The sequence below is a fragment of the Poromitra crassiceps genome (assembly GCF_964638095.1).
Source record: "Poromitra crassiceps genome assembly, chromosome: 1".
Classification (NCBI taxonomy): domain Eukaryota; kingdom Metazoa; phylum Chordata; class Actinopteri; order Beryciformes; family Melamphaidae; genus Poromitra; species Poromitra crassiceps.
Window position 1 is genome coordinate 10,358,340 of NC_139623.1, and position 27,050 is coordinate 10,385,389.

The 27,050-nt window shown below is 41.7% G+C and overlaps 1 protein-coding gene across 2 annotated transcripts in view; it reads left to right on the top strand.

The window, feature by feature from the left end:
- LOC310786852 (uncharacterized protein) overlaps positions 1–27,050 on the top strand; it is an 86,747-nt gene that overhangs the window by 14,441 nt on the left and 45,256 nt on the right. For both annotated transcript variants that reach the window (XM_083648173.1, XM_083648172.1), the window contains exons 7-9: positions 2,947–3,045; positions 4,182–4,250; positions 13,432–13,485. In XM_083648173.1, coding sequence (XP_083504299.1) covers positions 2,947–3,045; positions 4,182–4,250; positions 13,432–13,485 — 222 coding nt within the window. The remainder of the gene's footprint in view (positions 1–2,946; positions 3,046–4,181; positions 4,251–13,431; positions 13,486–27,050) is intronic.

Consider the following 27,050-nt stretch of genomic DNA (forward strand, 5'->3'; position numbering starts at 1 on the left):
AGAGGAAATTAAAACAGAAGTGGATTTATAGTTAGAAAGAGTGCTAAAAAAGAGAGATTTTTTTTTTTTTTTGGAAAAAATCCATAGATAAGACGCACCGTTATATAAGCCGCAGGGGGCAAAAAAGGCCAAAAAACGGGAAAAAAGCCGCGGCTTATAGTCCGGAATTTACGGTACTTACATTCTATTTTATTTGATTATTAAATTATTATTATTTTTTTATTTTATTTTTTTTAATAATCGATTTTTGATATTTGTTAATCGATTCAGAATCGTCCTATTAAGCATCGCGATGCATCTCTGAATCGATTATTTTCGGCAGCTCTAGCAGATAGACAGATTAACACCCACACACACGCACACAGACAGGTCATGCAGATAGACACATTAACACACACACGCACACAGACAGGTCATGCAGATAGACACATTAACACACACACGCACACAGACAGGTCATGCAGATAGACACATTAACACACACACGCACACAGACAGGTCATGCAGATTGGATGATAATGACTGGGCAGATCATTCAGGTCATATCGAGTCATCTGATAAAGAGAGAGATGTTGGACTCGTAGTGGAAAAGGAGCCACAGGATCCTTCTGAAGTATCAGACACAGGATCCTTATGAAGTATCAGACACAGGATCCTTATGAAGTATCAGACACAGGATCCTTATGAAGTATCAGACACAGGATCCTTATGAAGTATCAGACACAGGATCCTTATGAAGTATCAGACACAGGATCCTTATGAAGTATCAGACACAGGATCCTTATGAAGTATCAGACACAGCTCCAACAGGATCCTTATGAAGTATCAGACACAGGATCCTTATGAAGTATCAGACACAGGATCCTTATGAAGTATCAGACACAGGATCCTTATGAAGTATCAGACACAGGATCCTTATGAAGTATCAGACACAGGATCCTTATGAAGTATCAGACACAGGATCTTTATGAAGTATCAGACACAGGATCCTTATGAAGTATCAGACACAGGATCCTTATGAAGTATCAGACACAGGATCCTTATGAAGTATCAGACACAGGATCATTATGAAGTATCATACACAGGATCCTTATGAAGTATCAGACACAGGATCCTTATGAAGTATCAGACACAGGATCCTTATGAAGTATCAGACACAGGATCCTTATGAAGTATCAGACACAGGATCCTTATGAAGTATCAGACACAGGATCCTTATGAAGTATCAGACACAGGATCCTTATGAAGTATATCAGACACAGGATCCTTATGAAGTATCAGACACAGGATCCTTATGAAGTATCAGACACAGGATCCTTATGAAGTATATCAGACACAGGATCCTTATGAAGTATCAGACACAGGATCCTTATGAAGTATCAGACACAGGATCCTTATGAAGTATATCAGACACAGGATCCTTATGAAGTATCAGACACAGGATCCTTATGAAGTATCAGACACAGGATCCTTATGAAGTATCAGACACAGGATCCTTATGAAGTATCAGACACAGGATCCTTATGAAGTATATCAGACACAGGATCCTTATGAAGTATCAGACACAGGATCCTTATGAAGTATCAGACACAGGATCCTTATGAAGTATCAGACACAGGATCCTTATGAAGTATCAGACACAGGATCCTTATGAAGTATCAGACACAGCTCCTGAGCTCCAACGACCGTCTGAGAAGACTTTCTTTATTTGAGTCGCTTGTGGAAAAAAAGGACTCCGACACAATGTTCACAATGTAAAAAAACGTATCGCAGGCAGATGAACAACCTTCAACTCAAAATGTTTGCCTTTCTGTAAGAATTAGTGTGTGCAGCAGTCATGTGTGTGGTCATATGCATCGTTTTATGAAGAAGAAAGTAAAGCATTCACATCAGCTCAGTGGGTCAGGTCAGGTGCAGGACAAATAAACAATCAACTGGAAAAATAAAGTCATGTCCGCACACTGAGTATGCTCCCAGTCAGTCTATTGACATTTCCATGAAGATCGTAAGATTGAAACGTCGATAAACTGACCGGGAGCATATTTCAGTGTGCGGACATTACGGTACTTTATTTTTTCATATGACCGTTTTACCTTTGTTTGTAATGTGGAAGTGCAAAGGGGGGGGGGTGGGGGTTCTGCTCTGTTCAGGTTTCTGAAGAACTCTGAGGTAATTACCTTGAGAAAGGTCACTAATGTATGCTTGAATTGAAATAAGATACATGACATCTTCAGCTATCTATTATATTAAAAAGAAATGTGCCATGAATGTAATGATGTGTAGCCAAGCGTATCAGATCTGGGGACATCATTATCCTCTTCCCCTTTTCCTGGGAATGAATACGTATTGTCCATTTCATTGTGCTTCTTAACCTCTGCTTTCTGGCGGATGCCTGAAAAGAAGTTAAAGTTACTCTCCGTGCTGCTGCCACCACCCCTCAAATTGAGGAAATAACTTGACAATTTTTGCACCGTAAAAAAAAAAGCACAAGTACAAAATGCTTCAGCTGCCTGTCAGAATTCCAAATGAAGTGATGGAAGGAGAAGTGGACCTGCAATACCAGCGCTGAGCCTTAGGGGTCAGCCTAGCTCCAATCACAGATCACACTTCCTGCATACAGAAAATGAAGAATTATAGTTTTCAACACTGTACTCAATTTAGTACCAAAAATTGTTTTATTGCTATTTTTTGTAATCTTAATCTATCAGTCATATTGAAAGATGTGCAAGCTGTTTCAGATATTGGATATCTTGTTTTTGAATGTTCTTCAAATGCTTCCACTGTGTAGTTTCTAGCCACTGACGTGTGTGTGTGTGTGTGTGTGTGTGTACGTACGCACGCATGCACGCACACACACACGCACACACACACACACAACACACACACACACACACACACCTGCCTGGGCGTACATGTTCAGTCTATCATGTGTTTTGCGGTCTCCAGGAAGGCAGAGACTGCCTGATGAAGAGTGTTGGGGCGTGGCTGCCTGCCCTCAAACAGAGCTCCGCCTCTCCCGGCGCGGAGGAGGAGGAACACACGCAGGTGAGTCGGAGTCCCAGTCGGCGTTTCTCTGACGGCATCCAGCCTTCAATAAGATCCCAGTTTATTTATAAAACGCTTTCAACTAACAGCTTTGTCACCGTGTGCTTTGTAGCAAGCTCAAATAGAAACACAGACATAGAGATAAAGAGATGATAAAACAAGGGATAACACAAATAATACATGGAATAAAGCCATCGCAAACTAGTAAGTGTACGTGCATAGTTGCATACATTACATTACATTACATTACGTAATTTAGCATACACTACCAGTCAAAAGTTTGGACACTTATTTTTTTTTCTCTAAGACATCAACTCAAGTAGAAGCATAAAGTGATTAAAAAAGTGTTAAATCAAAACTATTTTATAATTTAGATTCTTTAAAGTGCCTTGATGGAAAGGCAAAGGCTTTGGAATGAAATTCATACACGGGCATCAACGTCACTTTTTCTATTTGTCTAAGAAATGAATAAGAATTGAAGCATAAGCCTTTAGATAAAATAGAGAGAAGAGAATGAAAAACAGTGCATTAAATCAGGTGTGCCAAAGCCTTTGACTGGTAGTGTGCATGACTGTCTGCAGCACGTTCAGTGAGGAGGCAGGCAAAGGGAACAGAAAGCTGGTGAAGCTGAAGCTGTCATAGCATTGTAAGGTGTATCACAGAAATGGGACTACAGTTTAGATTTAAATACTGAGCGATGGGGGGATTTGAGGTAAAAGCCCTGCGCCGCCGCTATTATGGCTCTTATCTTCTGGAGCAGGCCGATCTGGAGCCGGCCTGCCAGCGCGCGGGCTGTGATTAACAGCCACAGAGCCGCCAAAACGTTTTGGACCTGGAAACTGGACGCAGTTCTTATCGGACAGAAGAACTCTGTTTGAAGAGATGCTTTTGTAACTGTTCCTGTCCTCTTCTCCAGGACCAGGTCCCTCCGTACGAGTCTCTTTTGTAACTGTTCCTGTCCTCTTCTCCAGGACCAGGTCCCTCCGTACGAGTCTCTTTTGTAACTGTTCCTGTCCTCTTCTCCAGGACCAGGTCCCTCCGTACAAGTCTCTTTTGTAACTGTTCCTGTCCTCTTCTCCAGGACCAGGTCCCTCCGTACGAGTCTCTTTTGTAACTGTTCCTGTCCTCTTCTCCAGGACCAGGTCCCTCCGTACGAGTCTCGCATCACCACCGCCAAACTGCTCATCGAGATGGAGGAATATGAGGTAAAATGTCGTGTGTACTTCTGTGTGTGTGTGTGCGTGTGTGTGCGTGTGTGTGTGCGTGTGTGCGTGTGCGTGTGTGTGCGTGTGTGTGTGCGTGTGTGTGTGTGCGTGTGTGTGCGTGCGTGTGCGTGCGTGTGTGTGTGCGTGCGTGCGTGCGTGTGTGCTTCCTTTCTATTGAACAGCACAGCTGGGAAGGCCGTAGCTGGTCTTTATCCCCTCCAGAGTTCAGTGTCAATAATAGAAGAGTGGTATTTACAGAGAGAGGCCAGGGGTTCGAGAGGGATTGTGTACATAGGAGGAAAGGGCAGACAGAGAAGGACTAGACAGACGAGGGAAGCCCAAACTGAACTGCACTATCTTGATAAATTGCTGCCATATCTGTTATCCATCTAAATGCAATATTCAGTATTAATAGCCTTGATGTTAGTAGCTCACGGTGCCTTCAGCTCACTGCAAAAACCCTTAACAGTCATTAAGCTTGAAGCCATTTTCTGTCATTACCGCCATGCCAACAGCACTTCAGCTGCTTTCTGTTGTGATCCACTGATTAATTTGTCCTTATTCTCGTTGAGCGGTTCATGTTCTTACTGACGGGAAATGAGAATAGTGTCCCTTATTTCTCAAACCCAAACAGCTCAGCTACAGGCACAGTGCCGTGTGTGTGTGTGTGTGTGTGTGTGTGTGTGTGTGTGTGTGTGTGTGTGTGTGTGTGTGTGTGGTGGGGAGGGGAGATGGGCTGTCAGGTATATCAGTAAAATGACAGCGTCTCGGTCCGCAGTTTCTGACATGTCGTTTGTCTTCATCCTCGTGTTTGTGTCATCAAGCCCAAAACACAAACTGCACACACTCTGAGTGCTTTATAACGGGAATATGTTTTCCTGTGTGTGTGTGTGTGTGTGTGTGTGTGTGTGTGTGTGTGTGCGTGTGCGTGTGTGCGTGTGTGCGTGCGTGCGTGCGCACTTCCAGGCACGCGTGTGTGAACGTTTTTGAGGGAAATGGACTTTATGGGTGGAAGTATAGAGAAGCTATTTTCTGTCTGTCTCTCCATCTCCCTGACTGGGACTTAGCCTCTCTTTTCTCTCCCTCTAGTCACACACCCTCACACATTCTTCTCTCACTCCCCCTTTCTCCCTCTCTCTCTCCTTCCCTCTCTCTCTCTCTCTCTCCCTTTTTTTACCATGTGTTGTGTTGTTACTTCTGCTCATGGGCAGAGGCAACCTTGCGAGGTAGCTGGATTTTGCACGAGATCATGAGATCACGATCAGACGATCCATCTGGCCACGCTCCAATCTATCGGTTTGAATCTGAACCACCAGTGGTTCACACCAATCAGCGTTCACACCAATGAGGCAGCTAGGGGCGGGCTTTGGTGTGACGCCAGCCAGAGTGAGCCCGCGATAGACAGATGGTTCAACCAATCACCTGCCAGGTATTTTTGGGCCAGCGCTGAACAGTGCTGGCGTTTTGATTAGTCCACCTGTTGTTTTAAACTGCTGAACACGCACTATTCACCTTATGTTCAGACCTTACAGTGGACCAAATTCTTCCGGGTCCTTTTAACACTTCCGGCGGTCACGGCGCAAAATAAGAGAGTTGTTTTTGGAGCAGACCGTTAAGGGGTAAAATAAAGAACGTAGCCTACTACTTTGAGCTCGTACACAGCAAGCAAGCGAGTATCCACTGTTAGCCAGGTCAGATAACGTTATCGTCGACAATGACGAGCACTTTCTTGTAAAACATACCTGGACTCCAACAAAGAAAGCTTCGGATAGTTGTCTCTCCTCCGAGGCAGCGCGATAGCAGCTCGAGCCATTAACGTCAATAAAGACCCGCAGACGTTAACGTAATTCCCTGGAATGCGAGACTTAACGAGCCAGTTACATGGCGTTGCATTCTTAGACATTGCCATTTGCTTTTATTTGGTATGTTACATACAATTGGCTAAATTATTAGTTAATTCAGAGTTAGATGATATTGGAGCAGCGCAGCCATTTTTTATTTTATTTTATTATTATTTTTAGCCGGAAGTTTTGATACGGCCACACAACCAGGTCAAATGGGCGTGGCTACATAAGGTGAATAGAGGCACTAGACACGCTCTACTCAGCTCTCTCAGCCATACATCCATGATCCCCTCTCTCTCTCTGCGCAGCCACTTTTTTCATCCCGTGTCTGTCTCCATGCTCCACAAACAAATCTCACGTCATTTTAAATATAGCAAGCATGTCAAATATAACGCTACACTAGCCTATAGCAAAACTGTCGGAACAAAGTGAGAATGCTCTTCTAAACACATCGGCTACCAAAATATATTTCCCTGCATGCCATGATGAGATTAGATCAGCAAAAGTTTGGACAGATGCGATTGCTTCAGTTTCTCATTCTCCGCGCAGTGCTGCTTTTCCCCCTCCACTCTGCATGACAGACAGGTAGGACGACTACAGCCTCGACTGACAGGGGCTCAAAACTACAGTATAACAACTTTTTATTCATCGGTCATTGTGCCTGCCTACATATAAAGTGACCTTTCCCCCAAAATACTGATGGTTCTGTGCTATCGTTAGGCTATTTGGTATCTGATGCCTGCCAGTGCGCTATAGTAGCAGAAATTGACGGACACACATGCGTTTCACAAACACACAAGCAACGTTGCATTTAGAACACATTTAGAACACAACAAAACAGCAAGTTGGACCACTGAGTAGCGAACAGCTTCTCGCTGTGTAACGTCAGTAGCCTCGCTCTGTCTGAGTTACCCGTGTCTGTGTGTTAGGCCAGCGTTAGGTAGGAATGGGCCAGTAAGATTTTAGATAAATATATTGTCGGTTCAGCTGTTTGACGTGAAATCAAACCGGTTCAAGCTCGTACACCGGACCGGACCAACAAAACCGGAAATCGACCCATGCCTATTACGCGCGTCAATTGACGCCTATATATACAGTCCTATATACATTAAGGCATCGACAATGATCTTGGTTCTGTGTGTAAATTTTTTGAGCATTCTATATACATTAAGGCACAGTATATCTAAGATAACTGAGGGCGGTCGCTATACTTTTAGCATATTGCACATTCTTATACATTAGGCACAGAGTATCTATGATAACTGTGTTAGGGCATGTTGAGCACAGCTATGGCTCTTGGAAATAAACTGTCTCTGAACCGGCTCGTTCGTGCCCTCATCGCTCTGTAGCGTCTGCCCGAGGGCAGCAGTTCAAAGTGGCAGTGCCCGGGGTGGGAGGGGGCTTTGAGGATGCTGTGGGCTTTCCTGAGACAGCGGGAGCTGTACAGGTCAGCCAGGGGGGGAGGGGGCAGCCGACGGGCTGGGCCTTAAAAATAGCGTCAGGGACGATGAAAATTAATTTGAGGATGGAGCCGGACGATAGCCTAAACACACGATCTGCTCGTTACAATGAACGGCGATGAAAATGACACGAACGCAAATGCAAAAGCATTTTAATGTTTTGACTCTGTATTGAAGCATTTGATTAAAAAAGTGCAATGTTATGTTGCACCATTACAAATTCAGTGTTATATCGTATTGTTTGTTTGTTTGTTTGTTTATTTATTCATTCATTCATCACATTATTAGACACTTTCTGGTTATTAAAAATAGCGTAAACAGTAAAACATAGAATTCAGAATATATATATATATACCGTATATATATATACATATATTATGCTTTTGGTGTTTTGCGGTAAAGTGGCTCTCCTATTGACTTTGTCCTGCCAGTGCAGCTCTCATTGAAAATAGTGAGGATCACTGCGGTGTTGGATAGGTACGTTACATGGCTGGACTATAGCAGGGGTGGGCAACTGTTTTTCATGGGGGGCCACATGAGAAACCCAGATTGTTGCCGGGGGCCGAACAAATATTGTCATGCCGTAACCCATGGATGGGCAACTTTGATGATAGAGAGGGCCACAAAAAAATGTCCTCGCTACCAGATTTTGCTGAGGGCTGAACGGCGCCAGCGTGAAAAATTTGAGGCATTTGAAGCCAGGTTTAGAGGAATAACTCATTTTAAATTAACAATTGTGATTCACTCCTATGTGAACCTGCTCTGCCTGCAGGGCTTGAAATTAACTTTTTTCACCACCTGCCAATATGGCTGCTAGATTTTAAAGTTACCAGCCAATTAGAATGTCCACTAGCCGAAATGTTTTTCTTGAAATAATCCAGAATATGAGTGGGTTAATTTAAGCATAAGTATCAGTAGCCTAAGTGGCCCGGGATTCTCAAAGCCTGTGTTGAGGGTCACACAAGAATAAAAATGCACTCTTGAAGCTAAATAAATCCAAAACCAACAAGTTAATTATTTAAATTTCTACTTCAATGTAGAACAGTCATTTCTTACACATGAGATTACTTTTAGCCTTTTAGTCATAAATATTTTTGAAAGATATTCCATATTCCAGACTGAAATGCTATAACAGAAGAGTATTGGCCAGAATGACATGAACATTTGGACACTTATTCAGCGGGTATCTTGCATGTTGCGTTCAGGTGCACTGTAAAAAAAAATATATATATATATATATATTTTTGCAATTCCATCGCGGGCCACACAGGGGGCGCCCGCGGGCCATCATCTCACGCACGCACACACACACACAGCACTGTGTGTCATAATCATTTATTTTATTATTTTACCTTTATTTTACCAGGTAGCCACTTGAGATCAATGATCTCTTTTTCAAGCAAGACCTGGCCAAAATGGAAGCATTTAAAAACCAATAACAATTAAGCAAGACACAAACACAGGCAAGAACATAAAAGGCAACATGGAAGGAAGGAAGTCCTGCAGTTTCAGAGTTTTTTGAAGTCCAGGCAGAATCATCACCGCACCGGTTACCCCCACTAGTCCACATGCCACACAACAGCCAGACACACAGTCACCATCTCCTTGACAACTACTGTAGTTGTCACAGCAGCTGATAGCTAGTTGCTCTGTGTTTGTCAGTCTTGTTTACTTTCCATGTTATTCTCTTGAATGTTGCTATTTCTACTTAATTTGGCCCACAATGACGGGTCGCTTGTTCTGCCCAATGCTGCTGAGAGTACAGTTAGCACTGACATCCCCAGGATTTATTTACGACGTGTCGCTGTGTGTGTGTGTGTGTGTGTGTGTGTTAGAGATACAGCCTGCCCTCACTTGTAAAGTGATTTGTCTTTCTCCTGTCTCTGCTGTGCGCTCTGGTAAAATGATTCTGTTAAACAAAATTGCCTGAAGATTACACACGCACACACATGCGCACACGCGGACACACACACACACACACACACACACACACACACACACACACACACACACACACACACAATGTCTGTTATAAATGAGCTCCTCCCCGGAGTGCTGTTTTTTCTTTTCTTTTTTTGCAGGTCTTGAAGTAAAGGGGACAATAGTTAAGTTTGTGTATGTGCGTGTCTGTGTGATGCACCGTTGTTGTGCTTGGGCTGGTTTGCATTGTTTATTAACATACTGTTTTACATCCTTCTCCCGATTTTCCTCACTTTTTTCCATGCTCCCCCCCCCCACCTTACCTTCATGGAAATATGAATAATGTTGTTTAGAGTGTGAAGCGGCTGAAGAGTCTCTGAATCTTTCATCACTAGCCTCTGGGTTGACCGCTGTAGTTAGGAAGGCCATATATAATGGTTACCACGTCTCACTTATCCTGGCTTCCAGATACCTCTTGTTCTATTTTTGTTGCTCCAACACTGCCTGCTCCTATCAGTTGTTTAATAACCAGAGAGATCTGTACTATCTCTTACATCTAGTGCTTGGCTTCAAGCTTCAATTTGCGTGTGTGTGTGTGTGTGTGTGTGTGTGTGTGTGTGTGTGTGTGTGTGTGTGTGTGTGTGTGTTACAATGAACGTTGAGGAGAGAATTCTGACACTGGATTCATTCATCACGACATCATCAGCAGGGATTGAGGTGTTTTTGTTTGTGTATTTTTAATCAGTCATGAATTAATCAAGCACAATGGGTTTTCAGCGGTTGATAATTGGTCCGGCAATCAATCAACGGACTCCCCGACACCCACATATGCGCACTGTCTTAACGAGATGCTCTCAATTAACCCGACTCTCCCTTGGTTCTGCCCAGGCAACAGACCTCTTTATCGCCACCGGAACCACCTCGGCTTAATGAAAAGAGAGAGAACTCAAAAGAGCACCAGGGGGGAAAAAACAATTAGGATGCTCTCCAGCTAATCAGACTGTCTTAACAAGAAACAAATACTGCTTGTTGTGTGCTTGTGTTGCTGTGTGCGTGCTTGTCTGTGTGCGTGTGCGTGTGCGTGTGTGTGTGTGTGTGTGAGTGAGTGAGTGTGTTTTTGTGTTCTTGCCCTTCTCCACAGTTGATTGGCTCGTCGCCTCAAACTCGAGGTTGACAAAAATCTATATATCATCAGCTGCGGTCTCACGCACACACACACACGCACACGCACGCACGCACACACACACACACACGCACGCACACACGCACACGCACACACACACACGCACACGCACACGCACACACGCACACACACACACGCACGCGCACACACACACGCACACACACGCACGCACACACACACTCACAGCCACAGAATCCAGAAGGAGATAGGCAGAGGAAAATAAACACCCAGCCTACTATAGTCGAGGTGTGTTTTCTGTAAGGGAAACTGAACTGACCCCGACAGTGACTGTCGATGACAAAGGTCACCCAACATTCAGCTCCTCTGGGAGTCCAGTGAACGCTGCAGAGAGGGAAGTGAAGAAATGGCTGCAGGAGGAGGGAGGGGAGGGGAATGGAGGGGTTATTAGAGAAAAGCCAAGAGGTTGGGTCAAGAAAATGGTCAGTAACCTCGCGTCAGCAGGCTGTCCACATACTCTGGAGAGCCTGGTTTCTATTACTGTTCAGTTTTAAGATCCGGTCTAGAGACTGCCCGCCTGCATCTGGTCATTTGTGTCTGGTTTGCGGTTTATTGCTGCAAAGTATTCCAAGAAGTACTTGATGAAAGTTGCCGGATCCATAATATATCTTTGAAGCCACTACAGAAGCTTTGTATCAGAAATGTAATCGACAAAAGAGAAGTTCAGGTACCTACCACTATGACACTGCTGTTTTCAGAGAGGAATTGTTTTTTGGAGCACAGACCATTTCTGTATCCGCTCTAGACCGCTCTAGACTGCAAAGTGAATGGCCCCAGACTAATGATCAGTTGTTGCCTGGGTCTGCTCTGGCATCGTGACATGCAACAGCGTTTTCCAAAGTTGAAAGAACGACTTGTCCAATGAACAGCGAGTGGCACTAACGATTAGCCTGTCAGTGTCAATTAAACAGCGCAATGGGCGGGACTAACGATTAGCCTATCAGTGTCAAATAAACAGCGCAATGGGCGGGACTAACAATTAGCCTATCAGCATCAAATAAACAGCGCAATTGGCAGCACTAATGGCGTTGTCAAGACCTAGCAAAAATGGTGACCGTGAAAGATGCTGCTATCGAGGCTGTTTTAAAACAATTAAAAGTACAAATTACTTTGAAACCTGAGCAGCACTCTGCTTTGAAGACATTTATTCAAAGGGGAGCGCGCTGATTTTCATTCTCTCCACTGGATTATATTCATGCGAATACGTTGTTCACCTCCAGTGATTGGTTAAGGAAAATGGAATTCCCCTGGGCGATTTCCTATGGAAATCGGTTAGAGTGGAGGCAATGTCAGACTGGAGAAGGAAGTGTAACGAGTAGGCTTGTGCCGATTGGGGATCGGATCGTATATTGCCGACTCAATGGCTGAAATGACGATTGATTTTTCCTAGCCGATCTCGATAGTCCGAACAACACACACTCACTAGTCACTACTGCGCCACACATCTGTCTGCAAGTTGCCATCAGCGTCCACTGACACACACACTGTCCGACCACGCTTGCGATGACATCGTGCATTGGCGATGTCATAGGGTGGCGATTGGACGATCTGACTGAGGTCAAGATCGCGCAACTCTAGTAACGAGTTGACAATTGAGTCTGATATCAGGCTAGGTCAGTGGGCCTGTGGTGATAAGGTGTGTTCTATCTCAGCTGGGATATTGATAACAGCCTATTGAATTAGTATTCATGAGGTGTTTATGGTTTCCATGGGTCAGGCTGAATTTGAGATTGATCAACGCGTTCTACGGAGCGGGGCGGATGCTAAAGGTATATTGGCTGTTTAACGCCAGTGAATGGAAAGAGGGCTATTGAACGGAGTGGCCGGAGTGACTATCGACTGTGTGATAAGCACCGGTGTGTGCGTGTATCGACGGCCATGTCTGTTGTCTTGTTGCTATTGACGACATTTTCTATGGGAGACTGGCCTTGCAGAAGCTAATCAGACCCTCTGATCACTCTGATTGATCGAGTAGGCTGGGAGATGCACTGTGTGTGTGTGTGTGTGTGTGTGTGTGTGTGAGAAACTGAGAGCAATGTGTGCACTGTGCACACACTCAAGAATATCTAAGTTCCTTGACAAGAAGACCATAAGGACATTAGCTACGTCTTTAATTCAATGTCACTATGACTACACCCGTATATCTTGGTATTGTGGTATAACTAAAAGACATGCTCCAAAAAGCCCAGAACAAACTAATGAGGGTCATCCTTAACCTCAGCCTAAGAACGCACATCCAACCCATTTTAAAGAGTTAAATTGTCTCCCCGTCGAGAAGGGGGGACTGCCCCCTAGTCCGACACCTCACGAGTCCGACACCTCACGAGTCCGAAAAATATTGCATTGGACAGACATCTCATTAGTCCGACAGCTCGTTAACATTAACGTTAGTCTGTTTACATGTGTTTCAGTCGCTCTGCGCTGCGTCACATTTTGTTGCTCTGATTGGTTGAGGCATTTTGGAAAGCGCCCACTGGTAATGCACCCTGGAAATAGAAATTGAACTGAGAGATTCCAGACCAATTCACATTTGCAAATGCAATGCAGTTCACTCTCTGACCCCTTTTTTCCTCTCACTTTGGCTCTTCCTATCTCTTTCTCTTTTTTTAGGGGGGGTGGGGCAATGGGCTAAAGACAGCGAGACATTTTGAAAGCATTGCATTTCTTCTTTCTTGTATGCATCATGACTTGTATGTAATGAAGACATTTTACAATAAAATTACAATTTAAATTCTGTCTGTCTGTCTGTCTATCAGATGGCGGTAGACGTGTTGGAGGGTCTCCTGGAGGAGGATGACGAGGTCGTTCAGGTGAGTGATGAAGCTCTTTTTCCCCAGTGGTAGAATGTGGTGGTCACTCAGCTTGGCTTCAGGCATACATTATTCTACATACATACTGCATCTTCACTGCCTACAGTATAATGTGAACTCAGAACTGGCAATTTTCTGAACCAAATGAAACAGAGAAATGAAGGATTTAGGCCAGTGATACTCAACTTGCGTCCAAAGGCCAGATGCGGCCCGCGATAGGGTGCAGAGTGGCCCGCCGACATGAAATAAAAGTGTGATTGAGCTCCAGCTATATTGTCAATTAGCGCTGTCCAGGTACAAATATGTACTTAACTTAACCTAACTTACTGTAAATTAACCTAATTAACCATCCTGTGTGCACAGAATTCTCAGACTAAACTCCGGCAATCTGCTACAGAAAAATGTATTTTATTAAGGTTTGTTTATTAACTGGCCCCTGGCCTCCTATAATTTAGCAAAAGTGGCATTGAAAAAAAGTGATTTAGGCAGTGTATAATCTGGAGTCGTGCACTGGGGGTTGGTTGTTTGGCCCCACTTGGTTTTGCATTTGCAGCATATCTGTCTGGATGAATTGATGCTTCTTGTAAATGAACTGTGGTCGGTGTGCGTGCGTGCGTGAGTGTGCGCGTGTGTGCGTGTGCGCGCGTGTGTGTGTGTGTGTGTGTGTGTGCGTGTGCGCGCGTGTATGTGTGTGTGTGTGTGCGTGTGTGTATGTGTGTGTGTGTGCGTGTGTGTGTGTGTGTGTGTATGTGTGTGTGTGTGTGCGTGTGTGTGTGTGTGTGCGTGTTACTGCTGGATGAGCAGGTTTAGATGCTGTCTTTGATGTGTCCTCTTGCTGGCAGGCTTATTAATGATACAATAGGTGCTGCTGGATCAGGCCAACTTTTAGGCTAAACTTTGCTTTGATCACCACAGTGTGAAAGACCTGAGCAGCTCCTGAGCACCTGAGACGTTTCTACTGAAGCCCATCGTGTGTGTGTGTGTGTGTGTGGGGGGGGGGATCTGTGGGTGTGGGTCTGTGTGTTGTATGTGTGCTGTCAATCTTTATGGGCGCGCACACACACATGGGGCGGCTATGGCTCAGGAGGTAGAGCCTGTCGTCCACTAATCAAAAAGTCGGTGGTTCGATTCCTGGCTCCTCCAGTCCATATGTCGAAGTGCCCTTGGGCAACACACTGAACCCCAAATTGCTCCTGATGGCTTTGCCAGCACCCTGCGTGGCAGCTTGCCGCCTTCGGTGTATGAATGGGTGAATGTAGGCACATTGTAAAGCACTTTGGATAAAATCGCTATATAAACGCAGTCCATTTACCATTTTTACCATTTACCACACATGGATGACAACTGAGAACTGTAATGCATATTACAGGGTTGCCACAGGTCTATTCATTTATTTTATATAGCGCTTTTCAATGACCCAAAGACGCTGACAATACGAGTCCAAGTACTTGAAAGTGCTTTATAAAGAGGTCCTTAAAAGTGTTTGAATTTAGCGGAATCAGAATCTCTGAGTTTGAGCCTTGTGCGCTTCGTCATCTCAAAATTGCTGGGCCAAGCTTGATGCACTTTCTTCCTATCTGTTGTCACTCTCCGTGCTGCACTGTGTCTCCGTGCTGCACTGTGTCTCCGTGCTGCACTGTGTGTCTCCGTGCTGCACTGTGTCTCCGTGCTGCACTGTGTCTCTGTGCTGCACTGTGTCTCTGTGCTGCACTGTGTGTCTCCGTGCTGCACTGTGTCTCCGTGCTGCACTGTGTGTCTCCGTGCTGCACTGTGTCTCCGTGCTGCACTGTGTCTCCGTGCTGCACTGTGTCTCTGTGCTGCACTGTGTCTCCGTGCTGCACTGTGTGTCTCCGTGCTGCACTGTGTCTCCGTGCTGCACTGTGTCTCCGTGCTGCACTGTGTCTCTGTGCTGCACTGTGTGTCTCCGTGCTGCACTGTGTCTCCGTGCTGCACTGTGTCCCCGTGCTGCACTGTGTCTCCGTGCTGCACTGTGTCTCCGTGCTGCACTGTGTCTCTGTGCTGCACTGTGTCTCCGTGCTGCACTGTGTCTCCGTGCTGCACTGTGTCTCTGTGCTGCACTGTGTCTCTGTGCTGCACTGTGTCTCCGTGCTGCACTGTGTCTCTGTGCTGCACTGTGTCTCCGTGCTGCACTGTGTCTCCATGCTGCACTGTGTCTCCGCACTGTACTGTGTCTCCGTGCTGCACTGTGTCTCTGTGCTGCACTGTGTCTCCGTGCTGCACTGTGTCTCCGTGCTGCACTGTGTCCTTGCAGGTCAGGGTTTGATGGTCAAGTCATTTTGAAATAATTTGTCCTTGAAAAGTGCTTGAAATCTGTCATTACAAAAGTCAGTGGCAACCCTGATATTAGAGAGTGGCGTAAAGGGCGGTATTTTCTGCGCTTTCTGGGAGTGCAGTCGTGTGCTCCAAATCCCCAGAGAGGAAGTGAAGGTGTGCCACTGTGTGTCAGAATAACATGGCTTGCTCCCCCTCTCTCTCTCTCTCTCTCTCTCTCTCTCTCTCTCTCTCTCTCCCTCTCTCCCTCTCCCCCTCACTCCTCCACTCCCCCCTCAGGCTCAGCCTCCCACACACACCCTTCAGCTGACAGATTGAGAGCAGTCATCAGGGGGCTGAACTTTTAAACTCGCTCCAGAGACGCACAGCTGCGACACTGGATTTGAGCAGGCCAACAGCCAATCATGTGTCTGCGAGTGCACACACATGACATGCATACAGTCACCAACACACATGCACACACAGTACAGTCATCTATGTTTGAATGGCCAGGCAGCGTTTGTCAGATCATATCCCAGTTCTTACAAGAGTCATTTTAATGATGTCAGAAATGTATCACACCCTCTCCCTTATTCTCTCTCTCTCTCTCTCTCTCTCTCTCTCTCTCTCTCTCTCTCTCTGTCTCCTTGCTCGTATATATCATAAGTTGGAGCATTACTTTTATAACATTAGTCTGCACAAACAACAGGGCTGGTTCCTTATAAGGTATTCTGTTGATTCACGACGAGGCCTTTGTTCTTCCTTTAACGGCACCATATGGGAACTAAGATGTGCCTTCACTTTGAAATAGCTCTAGTCACAGTGAATACACACACACACACACACACACACACACACACAGCAGTTATTTTATTACGTGTGCCTCTGTTTGGGTTGGGTAGGCTAGAGTGGATTCTCTGTACTTCTTAATTAGCTAACTGTCTAATATTTAAATTGTCAAGTGCGTATGCGAGAACATCTTCACCACATACTGTAATATGTTCAAACGGACCAAACAGACAGCCCTGTATGGACGCCCGACCACCAAGCCAGAGGTAACACGAGGATGCGAACCTGCGCCCCTCGCGTTCGTAGGCAGATAATCTACCTCTACACTTCCCGGACGCCCGATACAGACACCTTTTTCTTTTCTTTTAAATTTTCAAAACAATGCACAAGCAAGACATTAACAAACACGCTCAGACCCAATAAAATAAATTTAAACATACATATATTATTGATTACCAGCTGCATAAAGTGCTTGTAGGAGATATTGTTCCTGGGATCTCACACAAGGGGTCCATGAGAAACCAGCCAGGCGAGTCACTCGTCACCCCTAACTTCATCAAGACAGGCTAGAAACAGGTCTCAAGTGATTGAGAACTTTTTAATTGAATTGGTCCTCAGAAACCTAAGTCTCTCCATCCGTATAACAGAGGTCATGTCCGTCAACCACAGTTGGAAAGAAGGTGAAGAGGATGACTTCCATTCCTTCAGAATCAGTTTTTTGGCAACAGTTGTCCCCTGTGTTAGAGGCTGTTGCACAGCTGTAGGGAAGTTCAGAGGGGACTCGGAGCAGCCGACGATGGCAAGTTCTGCCTCCGGCTGGAGGGTTATTTTGTAGGCCTTAGAGTAACAATCAAATATTTTGGTCCAGAATCCTGTTAGTGAAGGGCAGAACCAGAAGGCATGAGATAGTGTGCCCTCTGACACTTGACACATGTCACACAGTGGTGAGATAGAAGGAAAGAACTTGTGTAACTTATGCTTGGAATAATGAAGACGATGAGCAACTTTAAATTCAATCAGCCGATGTCTGCTATTAATTGAGCAGAGTTGTACCACAGACAGACTCCTTTCCCATTTAATGTCAGATAAATCAATGCCAAGTTCCCGCTGCCACGCTTCTCTAATCCTCTCAGTAGAGGCCGTGGTGCTGTTGTCAAACAGATATACAAATCTAGAGATAAGATGCTTGGAGTGAGTAGGGCTCAGCAGAACATCAAAAAAAGCATGTTCATTTGGGAGCGCTTCAAAAGTGTGAATCTTGGAGTCAAAAGTATGAATCTTGGAGCGAACATAATTTCTGACTTGCAGGTATCTGAATGAGTGCGTTGCCAGGCACAGACGCCGTTTTTAGCGAGTTCTGCATTGACAGAGACATTTTCAGTCACAGAAAAAAATAACTCACTGAATATTCCCTCGTGCTTCATTCCTTGTTTGACCGTTCACTTAGAACAGTCAAGCTGAGGAGGTTACAGTCATCCCGCACTGCCGCTGCTCTGAGAAGCACGGAGGGGAGAAGAAGCCTGCCACTCAACACACCATATCTCAACACACCATATCTTGATGTGTTTGTTAGCTAAATGGTTGATGTGGCATATCTTGATGTGTTTGTTAGCTAAATGGTTGATTTGGCATATCTTGATGTGTTTGTTAGCTAAATGGTTGATGTGGCATATCTTGATGTGTTTGTTAGCTAAATGGTTGATTTGGCATATCTTGATGTGTTTGTTAGCTAAATGGTTGATTTGGCATATCTTGATGTGTTTGTTAGCTAAATGGTTGATGTGGCATATCTTGATGTGTTTGTTAGCTAAATGGTTGATGTGGCATATCTTGATGTGTTTGTTAGCTAAATGGTTGATTTGGCATATCTTGATGTGTTTGTTAGCTAAATGGTTGATGTGGCATATCTTGATGTGTTTGTTAGCTAAATGGTTGATGTGGCATATCTTGATGTGTTTGTTAGCTAAATGGTTGATGTGGCATATCTTGATGTGTTTGTTAGCTAAATGGTTGATGTGGCATATCTTGATGTGTTTGTTAGCTAAATGGTTGATGTGGCATATCTTGATGTGTTTGTTAGCTAAATGGTTGATGTGGCATATCTTGATGTGTTTGTTAGCTAAATGGTTGATGTGGCATATCTTGATGTGTTTGTTAGCTAAATGGTTGATTTGGCATATCTTGATGTGTTTGTTAGCTAAATGGTTGATTTGGCATATCTTGATGTGTTTGTTAGCTAAATGGTTGATGTGGCATATCTTGATGTGTTTGTTAGCTAAATGGTTGATGTGGCATATCTTGATGTGTTTGTTAGCTAAATGGTTGATTTGGCATATCTTGATGTGTTTGTTAGCTAAATGGTTGATTTGGCATATCTTGATGTGTTTGTTAGCTAAATGGTTGATGTGGCATATCTTGATGTGTTTGTTAGCTAAATGGCTGATTTGGCATATCTTGATGTGTTTGTTAGCTAAATGGTTGATTTGGCATATCTTGATGTGTTTGTTAGCTAAATGGTTGATTTGGCATATCTTGATGTGTTTGTTAGCTAAATGGTTGATGTGGCATATCTTGATTAGGGGTGGGACAAAATATCGATACCCACGTTATCGCGATATTTCCACCCGCGATACGTTATCGATACACTGGCGCCAAGTATCGATATGTTTATTAATTTTTTTTTTTTTTTTTTTTTTTTTTTTTTTTTTTTTTTTTTTTTAATAAACAGCCTAAAATATTATGCTGTGTGTGGTAGTTGAAACATAGTTTCAAGTTGACTTTATTTATGTTTGTAGTTGAAACAAAAACATAACTACTGTAGGCTACATGAATGGAAATGTTTGATCATTAATATCTACTTTTAGAAATTATATAGGTAGGTAGGTAGGTTATATAGGTTTTCTTGTTTTAATAGTAATAATAAAAAGACTTAATGTGTAACTTTTCCTCCGTGGTATCGAAAATGGTATGAGTGAGTGAGTGAACTCAGAGAGTTCATGTCAATTCTGCTAATAAATGCATAATACATGATTTTTTGCCTTCAGAGGTATTTTTTTCACTTGTTACACAGGTATCGTGATGTATCGTCTTCCAATATATCGCAGTATCGCAGTATCGTGATATATCGTTATCGAGGGCCAAGTATCGTGACGATATCGTATCGTGAGCTACTCAGCGATTCCCACCCCTAATCTTGATGTGTTTGTTAGCTAAATGGTTGATGTGGCATATCTTGATGTGTTTGTTAGCTAAATGGTTGATTTGGCATATCTTGATGTGTTTGTTAGCTAAATGGTTGATGTGGCATATCTTGATGTGTTTGTTAGCTAAATGGTTGATGTGGCATATCTTGATGTGTTTGTTAGCTAAATGGTTGATGTGGCATATCTTGATGTGTTTGTTAGCTAAATGGTTGATGTGGCATATCTTGATGTGTTTGTTAGCTAAATGGTTGATGTGGCATATCTTGATGTGTTTGTTAGCTAAATGGTTGATGTGGCATATCTTGATGTGTTTGTTAGCTAAATGGTTGATTTGGCATATCTTGATGTGTTTGTTAGCTAAATGGTTGATGTGGCATATCTTGATGTGTTTGTTAGCTAAATGGTTGATGTGGCATATCTTGATGTGTTTGTTAGCTAAATGGTTGATTTGGCATATCTTGATGTGTTTGTTAGCTAAATGGTTGATGTGGCATATCTTGATGTGTTTGTTAGCTAAATGGTTGATGTGGCATATCTTGATGTGTTTGTTAGCTAAATGGTTGATTTGGCATATCTTGATGTGTTTGTTAGCTAAATGGTTGATGTGGCATATCTTGATGTGTTTGTTAGCTAAATGGTTGATTTGGCATATCTTGATGTGTTTGTTAGCTAAATGGTTGATGTGGCATATCTTGATGTGTTTGTTAGCTAAATGGTTGATTTGGCATATCTTGATGTGTTTGTTAGCTAAATGGTTGATGTGGCATATCTTGATGTGTTTGTTAGCTAAATGGTTGATGTGGCATATCTTGATGTGTTTGTTAGCTAAATGGTTGATTTGGCATATCTTGATGTGTTTGTTAGCTAAATGGTTGATGTGGCATATCTTGATGTGTTTGTTAGCTAAATGGCTGATTTGGCATATCTTGATGTGTTTGTTAGCTAAATGGCTGATTTGGCATATCTTGATGTGTTTGTTAGCTAAATGGTTGATGTGGCATATCTTGATGTGTTTGTTAGCTAAATGGTTGATTTGGCATATCTTGATGTGTTTGTTAGCTAAATGGCTGATTTGGCATATCTTGATGTGTTTGTTTGCTAAATGGTTGATTTGGCATATCTTGATGTGTTTGTTAGCTAAATGGCTGATTTGGCATATCTTGATGTGTTTGTTAGCTAAATGGTTGATGTGGCATATCTTGATGTGTTTGTTAGCTAAATGGTTGATTTGGCATATCTTGATGTGTTTGTTAGCTAAATGGCTGATTTGGCATATCTTGATGTGTTTGTTAGCTAAATGGTTGATTTGGCATATCTTGATGTGTTTGTTAGCTAAATGGCTGATTTGGCATATCTTGATGTGTTTGTTAGCTAAATGGCTGATTTGGCATATCTTGATGTGTTTGTTAGCTAAATGGCTGTTTTGGCATATCTTGATGTGTTTGTTAGCTAAATGGTTGATTTGGCATATCTTGATGTGTTTGTTAGCTAAATGGCTGATTTGGCATATCTTGATGTGTTTGTTAGCTAAATGGTTGATTTGGCATATCTTGATGTGTTTGTTAGCTAAATGGTTGATTTGGCATATCTTGATGTGTTTGTTAGCTAAATGGTTGATTTGGCATATCTTGATGTGTTTGTTAGCTAAATGGTTGATTTGGCATATCTTGATGTGTTTGTTAGCTAAATGGTTGATGTGGCATATCTTGATGTGTTTGTTAGCTAAATGGCTGATTTGGCATATCTTGATGTGTTTGTTAGCTAAATGGCTGATTTGGCATATCTTGATGTGTTTGTTAGCTAAATGGCTGATTTGGCATATCTTGATGTGTTTGTTAGCTAAATGGCTGTTTTGGCATATCTTGATGTGTTTGTTAGCTAAATGGTTGATGTGGCATATCTTGATGTGTTTGTTAGCTAAATGGTTGATTTGGCATATCTTGATGTGTTTGTTAGCTAAATGGCTGATTTGGCATATCTTGATGTGTTTGTTAGCTAAATGGTTGATTTGGCATATCTTGATGTGTTTGTTAGCTAAATGGTTGATGTGGCATATCTTGATGTGTTTGTTAGCTAAATGGTTGATGTGGCATATCTTGATGTGTTTGTTAGCTAAATGGTTGATTTGCCATATCTTGATGTGTTTGTTAGCTAAATGGTTGATTTGGCATATCTTGATGTGTTTGTTAGCTAAATGGCTGATTTGGCATATCTTGATGTGTTTGTTAGCTAAATGGTTGATTTGGCATATCTTGATGTGTTTGTTAGCTAAATGGCTGATTTGGCATATCTTGATGTGTTTGTTAGCTAAATGGTTGATGTGGCATATCTTGATGTGTTTGTTAGCTAAATGGTTGATGTGGCATATCTTGATGTGTTTGTTAGCTAAATGGTTGATGTGGCATATCTTGATGTGTTTGTTAGCTAAATGGTTGATTTGGCATATCTTGATGTGTTTGTTAGCTAAATGGTTGATGTGGCATATCTTGATGTGTTTGTTAGCTAAATGGTTGATGTGGCATATCTTGATGTGTTTGTTAGCTAAATGGTTGATGTGGCATATCTTGATGTGTTTGTTAGCTAAATGGTTGATGTGGCATATCTTGATGTGTTTGTTAGCTAAATGGTTGATGTGGCATATCTTGATGTGTTTGTTAGCTAAATGGTTGATTTGGCATATCTTGATGTGTTTGTTAGCTAAATGGTTGATGTGGCATATCTTGATGTGTTTGTTAGCTAAATGGTTGATGTGGCATATCTTGATGTGTTTGTTAGCTAAATGGTTGATGTGGCATATCTTGATGTGTTTGTTAGCTAAATGGTTGATTTGGCATATCTTGATGTGTTTGTTAGCTAAATGGTTGATGTGGCATATCTTGATGTGTTTGTTAGCTAAATGGTTGATGTGGCATATCTTGATGTGTTTGTTAGCTAAATGGTTGATGTGGCATATCTTGATGTGTTTGTTAGCTAAATGGTTGATGTGGCATATCTTGATGTGTTTGTTAGCTAAATGGTTGATGTGGCATATCTTGATGTGTTTGTTAGCTAAATGGTTGATTTGGCATATCTTGATGTGTTTGTTAGCTAAATGGTTGATGTGGCATATCTTGATGTGTTTGTTAGCTAAATGGTTGATGTGGCATATCTTGATGTGTTTGTTAGCTAAATGGTTGATTTGGCATATCTTGATGTGTTTGTTAGCTAAATGGTTGATGTGGCATATCTTGATGTGTTTGTTAGCTAAATGGTTGATGTGGCATATCTTGATGTGTTTGTTAGCTAAATGGTTGATGTGGCATATCTTGATGTGTTTGTTAGCTAAATGGTTGATGTGGCATATCTTGATGTGTTTGTTAGCTAAATGGTTGATTTGGCATATCTTGATGTGTTTGTTAGCTAAATGGTTGATGTGGCATATCTTGATGTGTTTGTTAGCTAAATGGTTGATGTGGCATATCTTGATGTGTTTGTTAGCTAAATGGTTGATGTGGCATATCTTGATGTGTTTGTTAGCTAAATGGTTGATTTGGCATATCTTGATGTGTTTGTTAGCTAAATGGTTGATGTGGCATATCTTGATGTGTTTGTTAGCTAAATGGTTGATTTGGCATATCTTGATGTGTTTGTTAGCTAAATGGTTGATGTGGCATATCTTGATGTGTTTGTTAGCTAAATGGTTGATTTGGCATATCTTGATGTGTTTGTTAGCTAAATGGTTGATGTGGCATATCTTGATGTGTTTGTTAGCTAAATGGTTGATTTGGCATATCTTGATGTGTTTGTTAGCTAAATGGTTGATTTGGCATATCTTGATGTGTTTGTTAGCTAAATGGTTGATGTGGCATATCTTGATGTGTTTGTTAGCTAAATGGTTGATTTGGCATATCTTGATGTGTTTGTTAGCTAAATGGTTGATGTGGCATATCTTGATGTGTTTGTTAGCTAAATGGCTGATTTGGCATATCTTGATGTGTTTGTTAGCTAAATGGCTGATTTGGCATATCTTGATGTGTTTGTTAGCTAAATGGTTGATGTGGCATATCTTGATGTGTTTGTTAGCTAAATGGTTGATTTGGCATATCTTGATGTGTTTGTTAGCTAAATGGCTGATTTGGCATATCTTGATGTGTTTGTTTGCTAAATGGTTGATTTGGCATATCTTGATGTGTTTGTTAGCTAAATGGCTGATTTGGCATATCTTGATGTGTTTGTTAGCTAAATGGTTGATGTGGCATATCTTGATGTGTTTGTTAGCTAAATGGTTGATTTGGCATATCTTGATGTGTTTGTTAGCTAAATGGCTGATTTGGCATATCTTGATGTGTTTGTTAGCTAAATGGTTGATTTGGCATATCTTGATGTGTTTGTTAGCTAAATGGCTGATTTGGCATATCTTGATGTGTTTGTTAGCTAAATGGCTGATTTGGCATATCTTGATGTGTTTGTTAGCTAAATGGCTGTTTTGGCATATCTTGATGTGTTTGTTAGCTAAATGGTTGATTTGGCATATCTTGATGTGTTTGTTAGCTAAATGGCTGATTTGGCATATCTTGATGTGTTTGTTAGCTAAATGGTTGATTTGGCATATCTTGATGTGTTTGTTAGCTAAATGGTTGATTTGGCATATCTTGATGTGTTTGTTAGCTAAATGGTTGATTTGGCATATCTTGATGTGTTTGTTAGCTAAATGGTTGATTTGGCATATCTTGATGTGTTTGTTAGCTAAATGGTTGATGTGGCATATCTTGATGTGTTTGTTAGCTAAATGGCTGATTTGGCATATCTTGATGTGTTTGTTAGCTAAATGGCTGATTTGGCATATCTTGATGTGTTTGTTAGCTAAATGGCTGATTTGGCATATCTTGATGTGTTTGTTAGCTAAATGGCTGTTTTGGCATATCTTGATGTGTTTGTTAGCTAAATGGTTGATGTGGCATATCTTGATGTGTTTGTTAGCTAAATGGTTGATTTGGCATATCTTGATGTGTTTGTTAGCTAAATGGCTGATTTGGCATATCTTGATGTGTTTGTTAGCTAAATGGTTGATTTGGCATATCTTGATGTGTTTGTTAGCTAAATGGTTGATGTGGCATATCTTGATGTGTTTGTTAGCTAAATGGTTGATGTGGCATATCTTGATGTGTTTGTTAGCTAAATGGTTGATTTGCCATATCTTGATGTGTTTGTTAGCTAAATGGCTGATTTGGCATATCTTGATGTGTTTGTTAGCTAAATGGCTGATTTGGCATATCTTGATGTGTTTGTTAGCTAAATGGTTGATTTGGCATATCTTGATGTGTTTGTTAGCTAAATGGCTGATTTGGCATATCTTGATGTGTTTGTTAGCTAAATGGCTGATTTGGCATATCTTGATGTGTTTGTTAGCTAAATGGTTGATGTGGCATATCTTGATGTGTTTGTTAGCTAAATGGTTGATGTGGCATATCTTGATGTGTTTGTTAGCTAAATGGTTGATGTGGCATATCTTGATGTGTTTGTTAGCTAAATGGTTGATTTGGCATATCTTGATGTGTTTGTTAGCTAAATGGTTGATGTGGCATATCTTGATGTGTTTGTTAGCTAAATGGTTGATGTGGCATATCTTGATGTGTTTGTTAGCTAAATGGTTGATGTGGCATATCTTGATGTGTTTGTTAGCTAAATGGTTGATGTGGCATATCTTGATGTGTTTGTTAGCTAAATGGTTGATGTGGCATATCTTGATGTGTTTGTTAGCTAAATGGTTGATTTGGCATATCTTGATGTGTTTGTTAGCTAAATGGTTGATGTGGCATATCTTGATGTGTTTGTTAGCTAAATGGTTGATGTGGCATATCTTGATGTGTTTGTTAGCTAAATGGTTGATGTGGCATATCTTGATGTGTTTGTTAGCTAAATGGTTGATTTGGCATATCTTGATGTGTTTGTTAGCTAAATGGTTGATGTGGCATATCTTGATGTGTTTGTTAGCTAAATGGTTGATGTGGCATATCTTGATGTGTTTGTTAGCTAAATGGTTGATGTGGCATATCTTGATGTGTTTGTTAGCTAAATGGTTGATGTGGCATATCTTGATGTGTTTGTTAGCTAAATGGTTGATGTGGCATATCTTGATGTGTTTGTTAGCTAAATGGTTGATTTGGCATATCTTGATGTGTTTGTTAGCTAAATGGTTGATGTGGCATATCTTGATGTGTTTGTTAGCTAAATGGTTGATGTGGCATATCTTGATGTGTTTGTTAGCTAAATGGTTGATTTGGCATATCTTGATGTGTTTGTTAGCTAAATGGTTGATGTGGCATATCTTGATGTGTTTGTTAGCTAAATGGTTGATGTGGCATATCTTGATGTGTTTGTTAGCTAAATGGTTGATGTGGCATATCTTGATGTGTTTGTTAGCTAAATGGTTGATGTGGCATATCTTGATGTGTTTGTTAGCTAAATGGTTGATTTGGCATATCTTGATGTGTTTGTTAGCTAAATGGTTGATGTGGCATATCTTGATGTGTTTGTTAGCTAAATGGTTGATGTGGCATATCTTGATGTGTTTGTTAGCTAAATGGTTGATTTGGCATATCTTGATGTGTTTGTTAGCTAAATGGTTGATGTGGCATATCTTGATGTGTTTGTTAGCTAAATGGTTGATGTGGCATATCTTGATGTGTTTGTTAGCTAAATGGCTGATTTGGCATATCTTGATGTGTTTGTTAGCTAAATGGTTGATTTGGCATATCTTGATGTGTTTGTTAGCTAAATGGTTGATGTGGCATATCTTGATGTGTTTGTTAGCTAAATGGTTGATTTGGCATATCTTGATGTGTTTGTTAGCTAAATGGTTGATTTGGCATATCTTGATGTGTTTGTTAGCTAAATGGTTGATTTGGCATATCTTGATGTGTTTGTTAGCTAAATGGTTGATTTGGCATATCTTGATGTGTTTGTTAGCTAAATGGTTGATGTGGCATATCTTGATGTGTTTGTTAGCTAAATGGCTGATTTGGCATATCTTGATGTGTTTGTTAGCTAAATGGCTGATTTGGCATATCTTGATGTGTTTGTTAGCTAAATGGCTGATTTGGCATATCTTGATGTGTTTGTTAGCTAAATGGCTGTTTTGGCATATCTTGATGTGTTTGTTAGCTAAATGGTTGATGTGGCATATCTTGATGTGTTTGTTAGCTAAATGGTTGATTTGGCATATCTTGATGTGTTTGTTAGCTAAATGGCTGATTTGGCATATCTTGATGTGTTTGTTAGCTAAATGGTTGATTTGGCATATCTTGATGTGTTTGTTAGCTA